Raw genomic sequence first — 17,995 nt, forward strand, 5'->3', positions numbered from 1 at the left:
TGTCCGTGGCAGAGACTCAAGAGAGCTGCAGTGAAACGTCCCGACTAAGCCCCACATTTACATTCCAATAAAGCTTATTGATCACACGCCTCTGAAGTTTGACTTTCTGCAGCTTTACAAAACTTCTAGACAACGACTCCTCATATTTTCCTCCATGAAGCTCATGTTGATGCTCAGTAGAGCACAGAGACGCTCCTTTAATAGAGCTGATATTACTGAAATGCTTCATTTTCAATGGGCAGATCTGCAGCTGAAACAGGAGCCTAGTGCAGCCCAACATTTTTAACATCAACATTTTAAGAGAACATTCTCCTCATTATGGCTTTTAGAGAAATGGGTTTTTGGGGAGGGAGGGGGGGTAGTGTACTATAGACCCCTGTGGCGCGGCCTAAGCTTCTGGCCCTTGGGCTTTTAGGCCCTGTCTCTGGCCTACCCCTATGTGGGCTACATTGGGCTCAGGAGCGCATTGCCTTAACCGGCTTCAGGTGTGTGCTGTTAGGGCAGGGCTCAGACTACTACAGGAGCTGGACCACAGTTCCCCTGTCTCCTCACCACCACACCACACCACCTTGACCAGAAGGGTAAATACCACCAAAACAATGGCTCCACTGATTGACTGTGTGGACGGCACTGCTCAGGACTTAAGATGTAGCTTGTTTGTATGGTTGTCTATGTTGGGCAGATCTGCAGCTGAAACAGGAGCCTAGTGCAGCCCAACATTTTCAACATCAACATTTTAATAGAACATTCTCCTCATTATGGCTTTTAGAGAAATGGGTTTTTGGGGAGGAGGGGGGGTAATGTACTATAGACCCCTGTGGTGCAGCCTAAGCTTCTGGCCTTTGTTTTCCTTCCATTACTTTTCTACTTGAAGTCGTTCTGAAACCAGTACTTTTACACTTTTACTGGAGTAAAAAGCTTCAGTTGATTCTTCAGCTTCTATAGAAGTCTTTTAAACCCTAGTATCTCCACTCACTTCTACCTGAGGAATGAATGTGAACACTTTTGACCTTTGATCCTTTTATTTCTGCTTATATTTGCTCACTCAGGATGCCCATTGCTGTCAACGCTGTCATTCAACAGTCCGAGTACAATGTGCAAAACACACTAGGGTCAGCTGTACTTATTGCCTCCTTAGTTGAGGCCTTGTGAAGCTTGGCTGGATACACCTACAATTTTGACCATACTGAACACTTCGATGCCGCCATCCAGCAAAATCCAAGTACCTGTGATGATGCATATCAGACATCTGCAAGCTTAATAATTCAAAACTGGCCAGTCTACTGAGTGGAAAGGTTAAAAGCATCCATTTATTTGGCAACCTTTCTGACCTCTTTGTCATCTGGTGCCTCCTGAGCTGGCAGCTCACCCATATAGATCTAGGTATACGTTTTTACAGTGTGTAAACATCAGCAAACCTAGCTTACATGTGACACAGTGTAGCATCACTTTTACACTATGGAAGAGTGAGGCCCTACCATAACACACTCCCTCTCATTTTCTTAAAAAAATTTAATACAAAAGATTAGAAAATAAATTAAGCCGTGAGCATGACCTTTTCTCTCTAGAGAAGCCTCCCAGGTGCTTGTTCAGTCTCTTGTTATGTAAAAGCTTGACTACGGCAACTGCCTTCTGGCTGCAGCGACATGGGTCGTCTTTAATGTTTCTAAGCTCAGCCATGTTCAGCTCCTCCTCTGCTGCGTTCTCTCTTCACTGGCTTCCTGTAGCTGCTGCCCACCAGGTCATCAGATTAAAAACCCTGACTCTGGCCTACAAAGCCAAGACTGGACCAGTCAGCCCCTCCGTACTTGATGGCTATGGTCAAGAGTCGAGCTACACCAGGAGCCCTTCCAGCTTCAAGTACGGCTCGGCTCGACCCGCCATCCTTTAAGATCCACGGAAGACGAGCGTCCGGACTTTTTTCTGTCCTGCACCGAAGTGGTGGGACGAGCTTCCCCTGGGTGTCCGAACGGCAGAGTCGGATCCTCCTCTTCCAAGAGTAATAGTGTTTCAGTGTTTAGGAGGACAAACGTTGTAAAAGCAGGAAAAATAGAAAAGCATAAGAATCTGAGACACTGTGATGTTCTAGACGTCTGGGTCAGAACATCTCCAAAACATCGGGCAGGCCTTGTTGGGTGTTTTCCCAGTATGCAGTGGTTAGAGGCTACCACAAGTGGTTCAAGGAAGGAATCACAAGACAAAGATTGTTGCAGTCCATAGAGGCTCCACCTCACAACTTACAGGACTTAAAGGATCTGCTGCTAATGTCTTAATACAGGACACCACAGATGGTTAGATCTGTTGTGGCGGCTCAAGTGGGACCTACTCAATAATAGGAAGGTAGTTCTAATGTTATGGCTAACTCAATTATCCTTTTTTATGAATTTTTTTCTCTTATCTTTTAATAAGAATTATAAAGTTGATTATTTTAAGACGTAGTAATTTTAAGCCATTGTAACCCCAACACGTCGCTATAAAGCCCAGCTCGTCAAGCAGTTTGACCCCAGCGACCTCTGAGAGTGATTTAGGAGAAGTTTATAGAAGGAGTTTTCTTGCTCCCATTTTTCTGCGTTCAACTTTGAGGGGAGTTGATTTTCAGGAGCTCTGCGCGCCGCCGGAGATTAATGAACGCATTTGGTCCGGGTGAAATGCGCCTGTCCGCGAATTCCTGTCCAGCAGTGCATGATTTATGGACAGCCGGCAGTGCATGAGTTGTAATTTGAGACGGGTTTGTTTTCGCTCATGAAGATGGAATTTTTTAAATTCCGTGATTAATAATCCCTCCCTACACTTTTGTATGTCAGCAGTAGAGAAAGAGGCTGAGAGAGAGAGAGAGAGGGCGGTGGTGAGAGGAGAGCGAAAGCTTGCCTCATGGATTCTGACAGGAAGCAGTGTGATAAATCTAGTGCTTAAGAGTTCAAGAATTAAATTAATCAACGAGTCAACCAATCTTTCAACCAACCAATCAATCAATCAGTCAGTCAATTAGTCAATACACAAGAGGTCACAGTGGCACACACAGGTCCAGCAGCCTGGGGTTGTGGGTTCGACTGCTGTTTTTTATTATAAAAAAAAAAAAATGGTAGCAATGTTGTCGGCATTCGAGACGTAAGAAAATCTTGATATATCAAAATATTTCAGTATTACATTTTACAATACTGTATCAATCAAGTATTGATTATTAATGAATAGTTCACATGGAAAAAAATTGGTGGGAGACTATGTTTCATTTACTATTGTGTTGAATCTCCGACCTTTAGGTAGTAGTGTTGTACCTGTGGCTTAAAGAGATGAGAGAGTCCTGTAATTGACATCATAGGTAGACTTTAACTATGAGAGACAAAATGAGAAAAGAAAAATTCAGAAAATCACATTGTCTGATTTTTAAAGAATTTATTTGCAAATAATGGTGGAAAATAAGTATTTGGTCAATAACAAAAGTTCATCTCAATACTTTGTTACATATCCTTTGTTGGCAATGACAGAGGTCAAACATTTTCTGTAAGTCTTCACAAGGTTGGCACACACCGTTGCTGGTATGTTGGCCCATTCCTCCATGCAGATCTCTTCTAGAGCAGTGATGTTTTGAGGCTGTCGGCGGGCAACACAGACTTTCAACTCCCTCCAAAGGTTTTCTATGGGGTTGAGATCTGGAGACTGCCTAGGCCACTCCAGGACCTTGAAATGCTTCTTACAAAGCCACTCCTTTGTTGCCCTGGCAGTGTGCTTGGGATCATTGTCATGCTGAAAGACCCAGCCACGTTTCATCTTCAATGCCCTTGCTGATGGAAGGAGGTTTGCACTCAAAATCTCACAATACACGGCCCCATTCATTCTTTCATGTACACGGACCAGTCGTCCTAGTCCCTTTGCAGAATAACAGCCCCAAAGCATGATGTTGCCACCCCCATGCTTCACAGTTGGTATGGTGTTCTTTGGATGCAACTCAGCATTCACTCTCCTCCAGACTGTTCTACTTTGGTTTCATCTGACCATAAGACATTCTCCCAATACTCTTCCGGAACATCCAAATGCTCTCTAGCAAACTTCAGACGCGCCCGGATATGTACTGGCTTACGCAGGGGAACACGTCTGGCACTGCAAGATCTGAGTCCCTGGCGGCGTAGTGTGTTACTGACGGTAGCCTTTGTAACGTTGGTCCCAGCTTTCTGCAGGTCATTCACTAGGTCCCCCCGTGTGGTTCTGGGATTTTTGCTCACCGTTCTTGTGATCATTTTGACCCCACGGGCTGAGATCTTGCGTGGAGCCCCTGATCGAGGGAGTTTAGCAGTGGTCTTGTAGGTCTCCCATTTTCTGATTATTGCTCCCACAGTAGATTTCTTCACACCAAGCTGCTTGCCTATTGCAGATTCAGTCTTCCCAGCCTGGTGCAGGTCTACAATTTTGTTTCTGGTGTCCTTCGACAGCTCTTTGGTCTTCACCATAGTGGAGTTTGGAGTGTGACTGTTTGAGGTTGTGGGCAGGTGTCTTTTATACTGTTAACCAGTGCAAACAGGTGCCATTAATACAGGTAATGAGTGGAGGACAGAGAAGCCTCTTAAAGAAGAAGTTACAGGTCTGTGACAGACAGAAATTGCTTGTTTGTAGGTGACCAAATACTTATTTTCCTCCATTATTTGCAAATAAATTCTTTAAAAATCAGACAATGTGATTTTCAGAATTTATTTTCTCATTTTGTCTCTCATAGTTGAAGTCTACCTATGATGTCAATTACAGCCTCTCTCATCTTTTTAAGTGGGAGAACTTGCACAATTGGTGACTGACTAAATACTTTTTTCCCCACTGTATATATCAATACTTGCAAATGTTGTTATTAATACTTGTTGTATGTTGTTTTGTGAAATAAAAAATTATTGATCACAAAAAAATAAAATAAATTATATATATATAGTTGTGATCAATAATTTTTATTTCACAAAACAACAAACAACAAGGTGATGGGGGGGCAACAGACAGCCAAAAAAATCACACATTAGAGACAAGGACAGTTACAGTGATCATAGGTACAACATCACAAGATCAAATAAGGGATGAAATATCCATATTCAGCATATACCTTGCAGGAAATCCAAAATACGTAACACAAGAAATTGCTATGTTTCAACAGGCATATGCTATATATATATATATATATATATATATATATATATATATATATATATATATATATATATATATATACACGTGTGCTATATATATATTTACACACATGGACAAAATTGTTTGTACCCCTCGGTTAATGAAAGAAAAACCCACAATGGTCACAGAAATAACTTGAATCTGACAAAAGTAATAATAAATAAAAATAATATGAAAATTAACCAATAAGAAAGTCAGACATTGCTTTTCAACCATGCTCAAACAGAATTATTTAAAAAAATAAACTTATGAAACAGGCACTATTGCCTTTTTAGCTGCAGTTAATTCAGAAAACAGTAGTTTACTCTGTAGAACCTTTAACCCTATATTGGAGTTGTCATTCAGGAGACACAAACATGGGTCATAATTATATTCAATTTCCAGTAAATCAGACAGCACTGAATTGACATACTTCCAAAAAAAAATATATATATATATATATATATATATTTTCTATATTTACTGTCCAATATATTGCACAGTAAAAATAAGTGTAGTATTTTCAGGTTCTTACCAAAACACAGCCTTAACTGCAGTACAGTAAAGGTCTTCCATAGCTGTATATTATGCATTGCTTCCTTCCATTACTTTACATTACAACAAATATAGAACCGTAACTTATAGGACAGATTAGTGCTGTACCCTAATTTACAAAACGTGTTAAAAGTATTAATAGTATTATTGTTAAAGCTGTATTTCTGTACACTAAACAGCATATTTACTGTACATTCCCATAGCTAAAATTCTGCCAGCTGCAGTCGCCTGATATTTGCCCTGAAGCAAGGCTGTCCTATGTTACCTGCATTCTTCTCAGGACTTTATTTTTAGGAAGTTTTACAAATTGTCACTTTAAAAATAACAGTGTTTGGTTCGTGCTATGGTTTATAGTAAGTGCATATTTGGAAAATAGTATTTCTAATATTTAACAGTATTTTCCTGCATATTTGACATTATTTTTTACCCTACAGTCTAAGCGTGCTCAAACTTTTGATTGCAATAGTAAAACTTTTACAAGGGTGGTCTTTTTTTTCCAGTAATTAAATTTTTCAATTAAAGGTTTAGAAGTGGGGTAGTTGTACGAGTGCTGAATGTGAGAGTGAAAGAGAATGAAGGCCTCAGTATCTCTGCACCCAGCGCTTCCCTTTCGCGCTCTGACAATTGATTCCTGATTTAAGAGTATTATGCATGAGCAGCTTGTGCGAGCGGCGCTCTTTGATGTCACTGACGCGCCATGAAATGGGACAAACCATGGAGCAATGGATCCTGCGCTGCATCGGAGACTTACCGAGCCCTCAGGCCAAGGACATGAGCAGGAGAAGACACTGTGTTCAACTTGTCTCCTGCACTGCAACGAATGATGTCTTGGCTTTGTCTGGTTAGAAAACACATGTTTAGGGTTCTTAGGTCTGATTGGCTGAGCCACATGTGAAACTTTTGTAAAAAAAACAAAACAAAAAAAAACCTTGTATCTCACTGACACTTTTGTTGCTGAATGCAATCAAATCCTCACAGCAATGTTCTTCTAGAATCTAGTAGAAAGCTGCCTTCTTCCCTGGAGAGTAGAGACAGTTACTCCAACAAAAGCATGATCAGCTCTTTTTAATAGCTTTGATTTCAGAAGAAGCAGTGAATGACCAGGTGTCCCAATACTTTTGTCAATATAATGTATTTTACTATGTGAGAAATGTATGTTGGAAATAAGGAAATGCCATATATTATAATATACATCATATGACTGAAATCTATATATCGCCATGCTGATAAATCAACCTGGCTAGTGCGCCCCCTAGAGGTTAATAATTTGCTTCTGCTGCATCTGTCTCATCCATCTCTGCCTCAACTGATGATGAAATTACACAGTAGTGGGAGGTGACCATCCAAATGTTGACACTCCCAATTGGTGAGTCAGCAACATCAGCAACATACACATCAGAAAGTCTCTGATTGTATCCGTTTATTCTTCCTGCTCCTTACTAAGCCCCGCCTCCACATTTCTCAATTGGTACCGAAGGTGGATCTACTCTTTAGGTTCTGATGATCTCCACAGTGCACTCAGAGTAGGTTCTTTTAGCACATGGACAGCTGCATGATTACTTAATTAATTAATTACGACTCAGGATTCAACACTCGGACACACTCTGAGCAGGATATAGACTGATAGTAATGATAGGAAAAACCTTATATCTCACTAACGCTCTTGTCGCTGAATGCAATCAAATTCTCACATCAGTCCTCCAGAATGTAGAAGAAAACCTTCTTCCCTCGACTGTAGAGACAGTCCGTCCATGAAAAGCAGAAGAAACTCTTTTTAGTACCCTCAGTTTCAGACGAAAATGAATGAGCAGGTGTCCCAATACTTTTGTCCATATCGTGTATTTTACTATGTGAAATTTATGTTGGAAATAAAGGAATTCCATCTATTCTAATATATGTCATATGTCTAAATTCAATATAGAAGCCATGCTGATAAATAAACACCTTTGCTGCCCTAAACTAGTGCGCCCCCTAGAGGTTAGGAATTTAAGGAAAGTTCTGGTTATTTCCACAGTTCACCCAGAGCTGGTTCTTCTTTCAGTAAGTGAACAGCGGCATAATTACTTTATCAATGGGAGTCAGGAGAGGCTGATAGTAATGGTTGGACAAAGCTTGTATCTTCCTTTTTTCTACTGTTTTTCACTTTTTGGCATCTTTTCAACATGACATGTTATTGACATTGTTTAATAATATGTCATGATGAACGGACCAATTGAAATGCTCCAAAATGACTCTAAATCTTTTGATATATCAAAATATTGCAATATTACATTTTACAATACTGTATCAATCAAGTATTGATTACTAATGAATAGTTCACAAAAAATAATGGTGTGAGACAGTGGTTCATTTAGGATTGTGTTAAAACCCCGGCCTCTAGATAGCAGTGTTGTACCTGTGGGTTCTGATTGGATAAAAAGTCAAGTTAGGTTCTTTTACTCAGATTTTTGCATATATATAATTTATTATTATTATTATTATTATTATATATATATTTTTTGATCAATCATTTTTATTTCACAAAACAACAATCAACAAGGTTTTTTTTGGTTGTTTTTTGGGGGTTTTTAATTAAGAAGGTTTTTCCTCCTCCTGTAAATTCCCAGTTTTGAAGATCCGGGCTGTCGCGAAGATCCGTGTGACAGCGACGATACACTGCCTATATATTAAGATGCTGTTTCTGCAGTTCTGGGCTCTGCACTGGCACAGGTACAGTCTGAAGCAGCTGAGCATCCAACTGCTCATATTCAAACCCGTATCTCTCAGTAGTGTGACGTGCCGGATGTGACTGGCTGGAATAAACTGACTCACTGTTTTGCCAGATGGGAAAGTGTTGCAGTTACTGAGGGAATTCCATTCACCTGGAAATGATACAGGGCTTTGCCGGCTCGCTCACCACTTCCAGCCCCAATCTGATATGTCCCCAACCTATTCCTTGGTCATTTGAGGTCTGCAGACTATGTCCACGCTATTACTGCTGAATCATTTAACCTTTCTGGGTCCCTCGGGGTGTGCATTTCTCACTCAATGCTCAATTAGAAATCTTAAATTTGGTAAACATGATCTGAACCTTTCTCTGTCTCTCTCTCTCTCTCTGTCAGGGTGGTCTGATTGCCCTCCTCCTCCTGATCCTCCTCTTCACGCTGGTGCTGTACACCCGTCAACGCTGGTGCCGCCGCCGCCGAGCCCCGCAGAAAAGCGCCAGCACCGAGGCCACCCACGAGATCCACTACATCCCCTCTGTCCTGCTGGGACCCCCGCAGACCCGGGACGGCTTCAGGGGCCCACGGCCCCACCAGCACACCTCTGTGATCGGCATGCCCATTCGCGAGACCCCCATCCTGGACGATTGCGACTGCGAGGATGATGACCAGCCAGGGCAGATGCTGGACGGGAAGGCCCACCTGGAGGAGGATTTCAGCAGCCAGGGAACACGCAGTGTGGATAGCCTGAAAGGAGGAGGAGAAGTCAACCATAAACACAGTCTGGACAACAGAGGTAAGACCCACAGGGGGAGGAGTTCATTTCTATTGGTTTGGCATTGATAGCAGTGTCCCATGTTAGTATTGTTGGCCTTGTCCCAGGTTAGCACTTACCATTTGTTGGCAAATGGTAATTTTGTGGTTAAGTGGTCAGTTTAATGCCGACCACTGTGCTCGGTCTTGCTGGCTATTTTACACCCTGGCCTTAATATTAATATTTTAAGGGTGATAGTTGACACATTCGCTAGCCAACATGCTAATGTGGGGCTCATGTTACAGCCCTATTGTCACAGCCCACCTTAATCTCACATGGCTTCCATCTAGGCCTCATATGCCATGTACAATCCAGATGGGGCCCATGCTTACATCTTCCTGGTCCCATTACTGACCATGGTGGGCATCCATATGTGGAGCCAACGTAGAACATGAGGACCAAACTTCCCAAAGTTTCCAGTTGGGCATGGACATGGTTTTAGTGAACCTCAGCTATCTATTAGCCATCTTAGCACAGTCTATTGCACACCCCCTTCCATTAAATATGGGTTAACCTGTCCCCATGAGCCATCAGGTTCATGCCCATCTCCCTGTATCCACAAAAGCTTTCTGCCAGCATGATCTGAAGAGCCTCTGTGTCCTCCATCATCCTCATCGTGACACTTAACTAAGGCTAGCATCACTAAAAACAGTGTCGTTTCTCTAGCACCCTTTACAGTGACACCTACATGGCATATTCGAGCTCGTCTGGGGGTTTGGATTTGAAGTCACCTGCCAAGCGGAGGCTAATTATAGCCATTGACCCGAATTTGCAGCACGGCGTGGGTGGAGTGGATGGCTCTGGAGAGAGTGGGCCATTGACTCGAAGCTGATGAGTTGCTCTAGATGTTTCCCACCGGAGGGCTGCGAAGGCCAGTCAGTTCACACGGAGGACATTCGGATAGGGGCTCTGCATTGACAGAAAGCCTTCATTTCAGCTGATAATATGCTAATGCCACCATCCACACTGTCATTTACACATACCGAGCGGTCAGTGGGTCTGTGATTTTGAGAAGCCATGCCAATTCCAGTATTTCCTGCCTATTATAACAGCCTCCTGGACTAGCAGGCGAACAGCAGATTCCGAATGCGACTCCGAATGAAGTCAATCGACCTTGATTTGGTGCACTTCTTTAGTGTAGCATTGGAGCTACAAGACTTTTGGAAGCTTATAGTCAGTTCACATGCTTCTAACTGCATGCCTAAATCATCACACACATTCCTCAAACTGGGTCTGCTTGTTAAGGAATCTCTAATAGACTTGCTTATGTGGCTTCTGACACTGTATGAGATGCTAAAAAAGCATGCCGCATAGCTAAAACAGCACTAGCATCTTGTACATATTTCTATAGCTAGCATTGAGTCACATGGTCACATAATGCAGTCTATTAGAGATTCCTTAACAACTCAACCCAGCTTGAAGCGAGTGTGTGATCATTTAGGCATGAAGTTGGCAGAATGCTAATTGGGACGGCTCTATTACCTCCACTACATATTAGGCTATATATATATATATATATATATATATATATATATATATATAGCCTAATATAGCCTAATATGTAGTGGAAGACTGTATGACTATAAAGAGGAGGGCTCTCTGAGAACTTAGAAGACCAGACACCCCCCCCACCCGGATAAGTGGTGCTAGGACTGAGAGATTTCAAGACTTCATTGTTCAAGAGAGGTGACGAGGTGGTGGCAGGGTGTGACCACTTCATCAAAGGACAGGGAATGTATAGATGGGAATTTATATGACGTTACATTGGGAAGAGGAGGAGCTTCTGGAACGTTCCTCTTAAAAAAAACATCTGTTATTTCATACTGTCACTTGATTGATTGACTAAATTTGGGCCAAAGAAGGTACGATTGCCCCCTGGTTGGAACCATCTGACAGTATTTTACATTAAGCTGACGCTCTTATCCAGAGCGCCTTACAAGGTTATTCGTATTACAGAGGTGGGCCAATGTAGTGTTAGGAGGACTCTAAGAGGAATCGAACCCCAGCCTCCCACATGGTGTGGTAGCTCAGTGGCAGATAGTGGTGTTATCTGTTGCGCCACACCAACCACACAATTGGAAGCAATTGATGGTGCAGAAGATCTCGTAGCATGAGGGAAAAAACAGTCAGTCTTTATCCCTCCATTTAAGTTCAAGCAATACTCTCTCTATTGAGACGAGCTTAGCAATACTACGCTTTTGGGAAACTGGGTTCTGCTCCTTAGTGATGTGGGTGTGTTAAAGCTGGTAAATGCTAAAAATGTGAAGAACAAGGGGTACTTAGTGACCAGGGTGAGTTACGGCATTATTCGAGAACCGTTGTTTGTTACCCAGCAATTTCTTTTTGCCTAAAGTGTGACTTCGTTCGGGGCAAAAATGCCACGGTCATGGTCCTGTCCTGATTCTGTAGCAACCCGTATTCACATACACTACATTGCCAAAAGTATTCACTCGCATATGAACTTGAGAGACATCCCATTCTTAATCCATAGGGTATAATATGATGTTGGGCCGCCCTCTTCGGATATAACGGCTTCAGCTCTTCTGGAAAGGCTTTCCACAAGATTTAGGAGTTTAGTGTTTATGGGAAACGTTGACCATTCTTCCAGAAGCGCATTTGTGAGGTCAGACACTGATGTTGGATGAGAAGGCCTGGCTCACCGTCTGTAATTTATCCCAAAGGTGTTCTAGGAGGTCAGGACTCACCCATCCAAATCAGTGAATACTTTTGGCAGTGTAACTAGCAGATTCTAGAGGTGGCTAGCTTCTCTCTGGTATAACAAATCATCATATTGTCCTGTTTGTCCAGTTTTGCCTAGAGCCTTCTATAGTGGGTGGGGTTTATTTGGGGGGTATAAATATAAAAAGTCTAGACTGTGATGTAACAGTTTTGGAGTTTTGGAATTGGCCTGTTTTACAGCTCTGCTTTGGTTCTTCTAGTTTTTCCTTTTATGGAGGGGTTGAGAAATGCTAATTATTTCAGATAGTCTTATTAAAGAGTACTGCTGTCCTCTCTTTGTGTCCTCTCAGTGCAGTGTGCTGTTAACAAGCTGAAGATTGAAGATTGTAACCAGTTGACTTTCAGACTTGCCCACACTTGCTTCCCTGGTCGTACTGGTAAAACAATAAGCAGCTGCTTTCCCTTCTGATGTAGCATTAGCTTTTAGCCTGGTGCAGATCCTTGGTTACTTCCAAGACTTATTGTTTTTCATGTGCGGAGTTTAAGCTCCCTTTCTACGGACACTGTCACAGGAAAAGTCACGGCCATGAGTCCTGGTTCATGTAGCAAGCCATATTCCCATTACTAGCATTGTCTGGAGGTTATGAGCTGCTCTCTAGTATCAACAGCATCATGTTTGTCCAGCTTTGACTAGAGCCTTCTCTAGTGGGGTTTAATTTGGAGTATGAATAAACATGACAAGTCTAGACTGTGATGTAACAGTTTGGGGGTTTTGGAATTGGCCTGTTTTACAGCTCTGCTTTGGTTCTTCTAGTTTTTCCTTTTATGGAGGGGTTGAGAAATGCTAACTATTTCAGATAGTCTTATTAAAGAGTACTGCTGTCCTCTCATTGTGTCCTCTCAGTTTTGTTTCTTCTGGGTTTTCTTTTAAAGGAGGAACAGCAGTGTTTGAGGTTCACAGTTTGTCACTTCCATGTACCAAACTCTGATTATTAACTCTGCCAAGAAAAAAAATTCCAGCTTCTAGAGCACCTTTAGGATTTGCGCTCATGGCAAGGCTTTATCAAAATCCTGCGCCTGGTCAAAACAACATGCAATGATATCGCTGAGGCAATTAGATGTGAAATGACTTTAGGTAAAGGTACCCTTCCATGCAGAGTGTAATATGCACCTCTGAGGTATGATTAAAGTCGATGACAGATTGAAAGTGTGCTGAAAGCATCAAATTGGGCCTCTGGCCAGACATAATTTCACCAGAGATCAAAGTAACAGAAAGGTCGTATTAATGGCCTCGATTTACACGGAGCCTCAACTAACCTTACCAGCACTGCTGCCAAAGTTTACCCTCAATAATTCGGCAGCGATTTTGGATGGATTTTCTTTGGGCGGGGGGGTGGTGGGGGGGGGGGGTGTAGAAAACTCGTTGTGTCATGTTGAATTATGCATTGGCAAAAGTTAACCGATCTCTTTTCCAGCGGATGGCCTGCGCGACCCTTGTATTTATCATTTCGAAAAAGCAATTTAGCCGACTCATCCCGGCCGACCCCAGGTGACCTCCCGGCCGGAGATGTGGATATCACTGGAGGTTCTCTAATTGTGCCGTGCTTGTTTTGCCGCTGAGAAACCCTGTTTGGGACACTTCTGAATTATTTATCCAGGATTTTTTTTTTTTTTTTTTCTGAAGGTGGGAACGTTCTCTAGTCGAATTTTCAGTGAGATGAACCATTCGAGATTTTAGCGAGAGTTCAAATGGCGAGTTAAGATATGTACACACTCTCGCCCATATTCTCTCTTTCTCTCTCTCTCACACACACACACACACACACATACACATAAATGAAATATTCTTTAAACCATCTCATTGCCTCATTTAGCATCTGAGGGATAAGAAGGGATGATGAGTGGCTTTAATCATTTCTGTTCGCTTCTGTTCTCTGTAGAGGCCGATTTAAACTGGGTGATAAAATAAACTAAACGTCTAAAACACATCCCCTTAAGACTCTTTCATGTCACGTCCTGTGATGTGAACGCTCTAAACCTCCGTGGGTCATTTTGTGATTGGGGTGCAATTAAGATCTTAGCCCTAACTCTTAAAAATGAACCTTTGTTAGATTTTTTCAATCATTTCTCAAACGTAAGCTCTCTGAAACGTGCATCTAACCACCCAAAAATGTAACCGATCATTTTTACAAAGGTTTGATCTGGTAATGACGCAACAGGATTGAACATAATAGGGTTGACAGTATCAGAGTTGAATGAAACAGCGATGAAAGCAACAGGATTGAATGTAACAGGGCTGAAAGTGGCAGGTTTGAAAGCAGCATGGCTGAAAGTGTTGCAGGGTGGTTGCTGTGGTGTCCCAGGTGGTTACTGTGGTGTTGCTAGATTGGCACTATAGTGGTGCAGGGTGGTTGCTGTGGTATCTCAGGTGGTTACTGTGGTGTCGCTAGATTGGTACTATAATGGTGCAGGGTGTTTTTTGTGGTATCTCAGGTAGTTACTGTGGTGTCGCTAAGTGGTTGCTAGATTGGTAATATAGTGGTGCAGGGTGGTTTATGTGGTATCTTAGGTGGTTACTGTGGTGTCGCTAAGTGGTTGCTAGATTGGTAATATAGTGGTGCAGGGTGGTTTATGTGGTATCTTAGGTGGTTACTGTGATGTCGCTAAGTGGTTGCTAGATTGGTAATATAGTGGTGCAGGGTGGTTGATCTGGTATACCAGGTGTTGCTAAATTGCGACTAGATTGGTGATATAGTTTTGCAAGGTGGTTGCTGTGGTATCCCAGGCAGTAACTATAGTGTTGCTAAATAGCTGCTAGATTGGTGATATAATTTTGCAAGGTGGTTGCTGTGGTATCCCAGGTGGTTGCTATGGTGTTGCATAGTGGCTGCTAAATTGGTGCTAAATTGGTGCTATAGTGTTGCAGGGTGTTTGCTGTGATATCCCAGGTTGTTGTTATGGTGTCGCTAAGTGGTTGTTAGATTGGTGCTATAATGTTGCAAGGTGGTTTTTGTGGTATCCCAGATTGTTGTTATGGTGTCGCTAAATGGTTGCTAAATTGGTGCTATAGTGTTGCAGGGTGTTTGCTGTGATATCCCAGGTTGTTGTTATGGTGTCGCTAAGTGGTTGTTAGATTGGTGCTATAATGTTGCAAGGTGTTTTTTGTGGTATCCCAGGTTGTTGTTATGGTGTCGCTAAGTGGTTGTTAGATTGGGGCTATAATGTTGCAAGGTGTTTTTGTGGTATCTTAGGTGGTTGCTATGGTGGTACTAAGTGGTTGCTAAATTGGTGCAATAGTGTTGCAAGGTGATTGCTGTAGTATCGCAGGTGGTCACAATGGTGTTGCTAAATGGTTGCTTAATTGGTGCTATAATGTTGCAAGGTGTTTTTTTTGGTATCTCAGGTGGTTGCAATGGTATTGCCAAGTGGATGCCTGATTGATGCTAATGTATTGCAGGGTGGTTGCTGTGGTGTCCTAGGTGGTTATTATGATGTCGCTATGTGGTTGCCAGATTAATACTATAGTGTTGCAGGGTGGTTGCTGTGGTGTCCTAGGTGGTTACTATGATGTCGCTATGTGGTTGCCAGATTGATACTACAGTGTTGCAGGGTGGTTGCTGTGGTATCCCAGGTGGTTACTATGGCGTTGCTTAGTGGCTGCTAAATTGGTGCTGTACTGTTGCAAGGTGGTTGCTATGGTGTTGCTTAGTGGTTGTATTCACACAGGAGTCACAGGGCAGGCTACTCCACACAGACAGCTTTTCTGAATGAGAGCAAACTTTCCTTTACATACATCTCGGCCAGTTTAATTCAAAGAGAGGAGCTCTTGTGGAAGTACTGCTGGGACTGATAAAGACTGTTGTTTGCTCCCATTAAGCTCGACGCACAGTTTAACCAGCCGTTGTCTGAGTCTGCAGACTGCGGAGATAACATCGGCCTTTATCCCGCGGATGAAGGACGAAAATCCCTCTAAGTGATGTGGACAAACAGCTGAGGTTAGGGCTTGAATAAATCATTAAGAGTATTCTCCTGGCGGCCTGCCTCACTCCTGCTCAGGCCAGCGCTCGCTCATTATCGCTCCAATTAATTCCCATCGCAGAATATTTGCATCATGACCTTGCGTGAGCCTTATCTTTTAATCTGAGAAATAATCGCATCTCCAGGTTATGAAAGGATTCTTCTCTTCATGGGGTTTTGTTTGGCAAGATATCCTTGAAAACGCTTTACCTAGAGGTTCCAGACGAGTCTGTTTGACTTGCTTTTATGGCTGAATGATGCTGTGCATCGTTTGATAGTCATTATCACAATATTGGCTTTCGTAATACTAATATCACAGAAGACTGCGAATATGCAAATTACCAGTCCCAGTGGTTTTTACTGGATGCTTTGAAGATTTTCAGCAGTCCCAGTTCCTGAGGAGTGTCCTATGGGTGTTTTTTTTTATTATTATTAAAGGTATTTATGCAATCCAACAAATTATTAATAATGTGTCATCGCTGCCATACTAAAACCTTGTATCTCCATTTTACTGGTTTTTACTTTTTCACAAAATGTGAATCCGGCAGTTGCTTTTTAACATTGTGTCAAAATAATATTATAAAATAAGATATTTAGAAGTATTTATTATATACAGAAATATTTTTTAGAAAGGTTTTGTCCTTCTACTGTAAAGTTGCCATTGACGTTTTTGCATAACAGCGCTGTTATGATTTATTACTTAATGGTTTATTTTAGGTATAAAACTGCAGGCCAGTCTTAACCATCTAACAACAAACACTCAAGATTCACTCAAGATTTAGAGGGATTTAGTCTAATGCATTTCAATCTTATTGGTGCATCAAGTATCATCATTATTTGCCTCGCCACAAAAACAAAGAGATGGATCCTTCAAACACATTAATATACCAGGCCAGTAGGGTCATTGATCAGTGACCAGACCAGACCTGTCTCTCAATCATGGAATATGTAAACTAACTAAATAAATCAATAAATGCAGAAATAAATAACATGCTACCTAATTAACTAGCTAACTACCTAATTAAATACTTATATGAACAAATACGTAGAATACTACCTACCTACCTACCTAACTTACTAACTAACTAACTAACTAAATAACTAAATAAATAAATAAATAAATGGATGCATACAAAAATTACTTATGAAGCTAGCAAACTAGCTAACTACCTAACTAACTAACTAAATAAATGACCTACTATGTAATTAACTAGCTAGCTAAATAAATAGCATACTATCTACCTACCTACCTAACTAGTTAACTAACTAACTAAATGAAGAAATAACCTACTAAATAAATAAATGAACACATACATAAATAAATGACTAGCTAACTAACTAAATAAATAACCTACTAGGTAATTAACTAGCTAAATAAATAAATAGCATAGTACCTGCCTAACTAACTAATTAACTAACTAACTAAATAAATAAATGGATACATACAAAAATTACTTATGAAGCTAGCAAACTAGCTAACTACCTAACTAACTAACTTAATACTGTGGGCAGTGGTGGCTCAGCGGTTAGAGCGCCGGGATATTGATAACAGGGTTGTGGGTTCGATTCCCGGGCTCGGCAAGCTGCCACTGTTGGGCCCTTGAGCAAGGCCCTTTACCCTCTCTGCTCCCCGGGTGCTGGAGTCTGTACTCACTGCCCCTAACACATGTGTGAGTGTGTGTTCACTACCAGATGGGTTAAATGCGGAGGACACATTTCGCTGTACACTGTACAGTGACAAATACGTGCACCTTTACCTACTATGTAATTAACTAGCTAGCTAAATAAATAGCCTACTATCTACCGACCTACCTAGTTAACTAACTAACTAACTAAATGAAGAAATAACCTACTAAATAAATAAATGAATACATAAATAAATAAATGACATACAAGGCTAACGAGCTAAATAAATAAATAAAAACTTACTACCTACCTAGCTAAATAACTAAATAAATAACCTGCTAAATAAATAAATGAATACATACATAAATAAATGACTAGCTAACTAACTAAATAAATAACCTACTAGGTAATTAACTAGCTAAATAAATAAATAGCATAGTACCTGCCTAACTAACTAACTAAA

The 17,995-nt window shown here is 41.5% G+C and overlaps 1 protein-coding gene across 3 annotated transcripts in view; it reads left to right on the plus strand.

Annotated features, from left to right (window-relative positions):
- Positions 1-17,995, plus strand: part of LOC140573633 (astrotactin-2-like) — a 789,110-nt gene that overhangs the window by 310,772 nt on the left and 460,343 nt on the right. For all 3 annotated transcript variants that reach the window (XM_072693130.1, XM_072693216.1, XM_072693294.1), the window contains exon 3: positions 8,796-9,192. In XM_072693130.1, the coding sequence (XP_072549231.1) occupies positions 8,796-9,192 (397 nt within the window). The remainder of the gene's footprint in view (positions 1-8,795; positions 9,193-17,995) is intronic.

This window comes from Salminus brasiliensis, chromosome 1 (genome assembly GCF_030463535.1).
Source record: "Salminus brasiliensis chromosome 1, fSalBra1.hap2, whole genome shotgun sequence".
Lineage (NCBI taxonomy): Eukaryota > Metazoa > Chordata > Actinopteri > Characiformes > Bryconidae > Salminus > Salminus brasiliensis.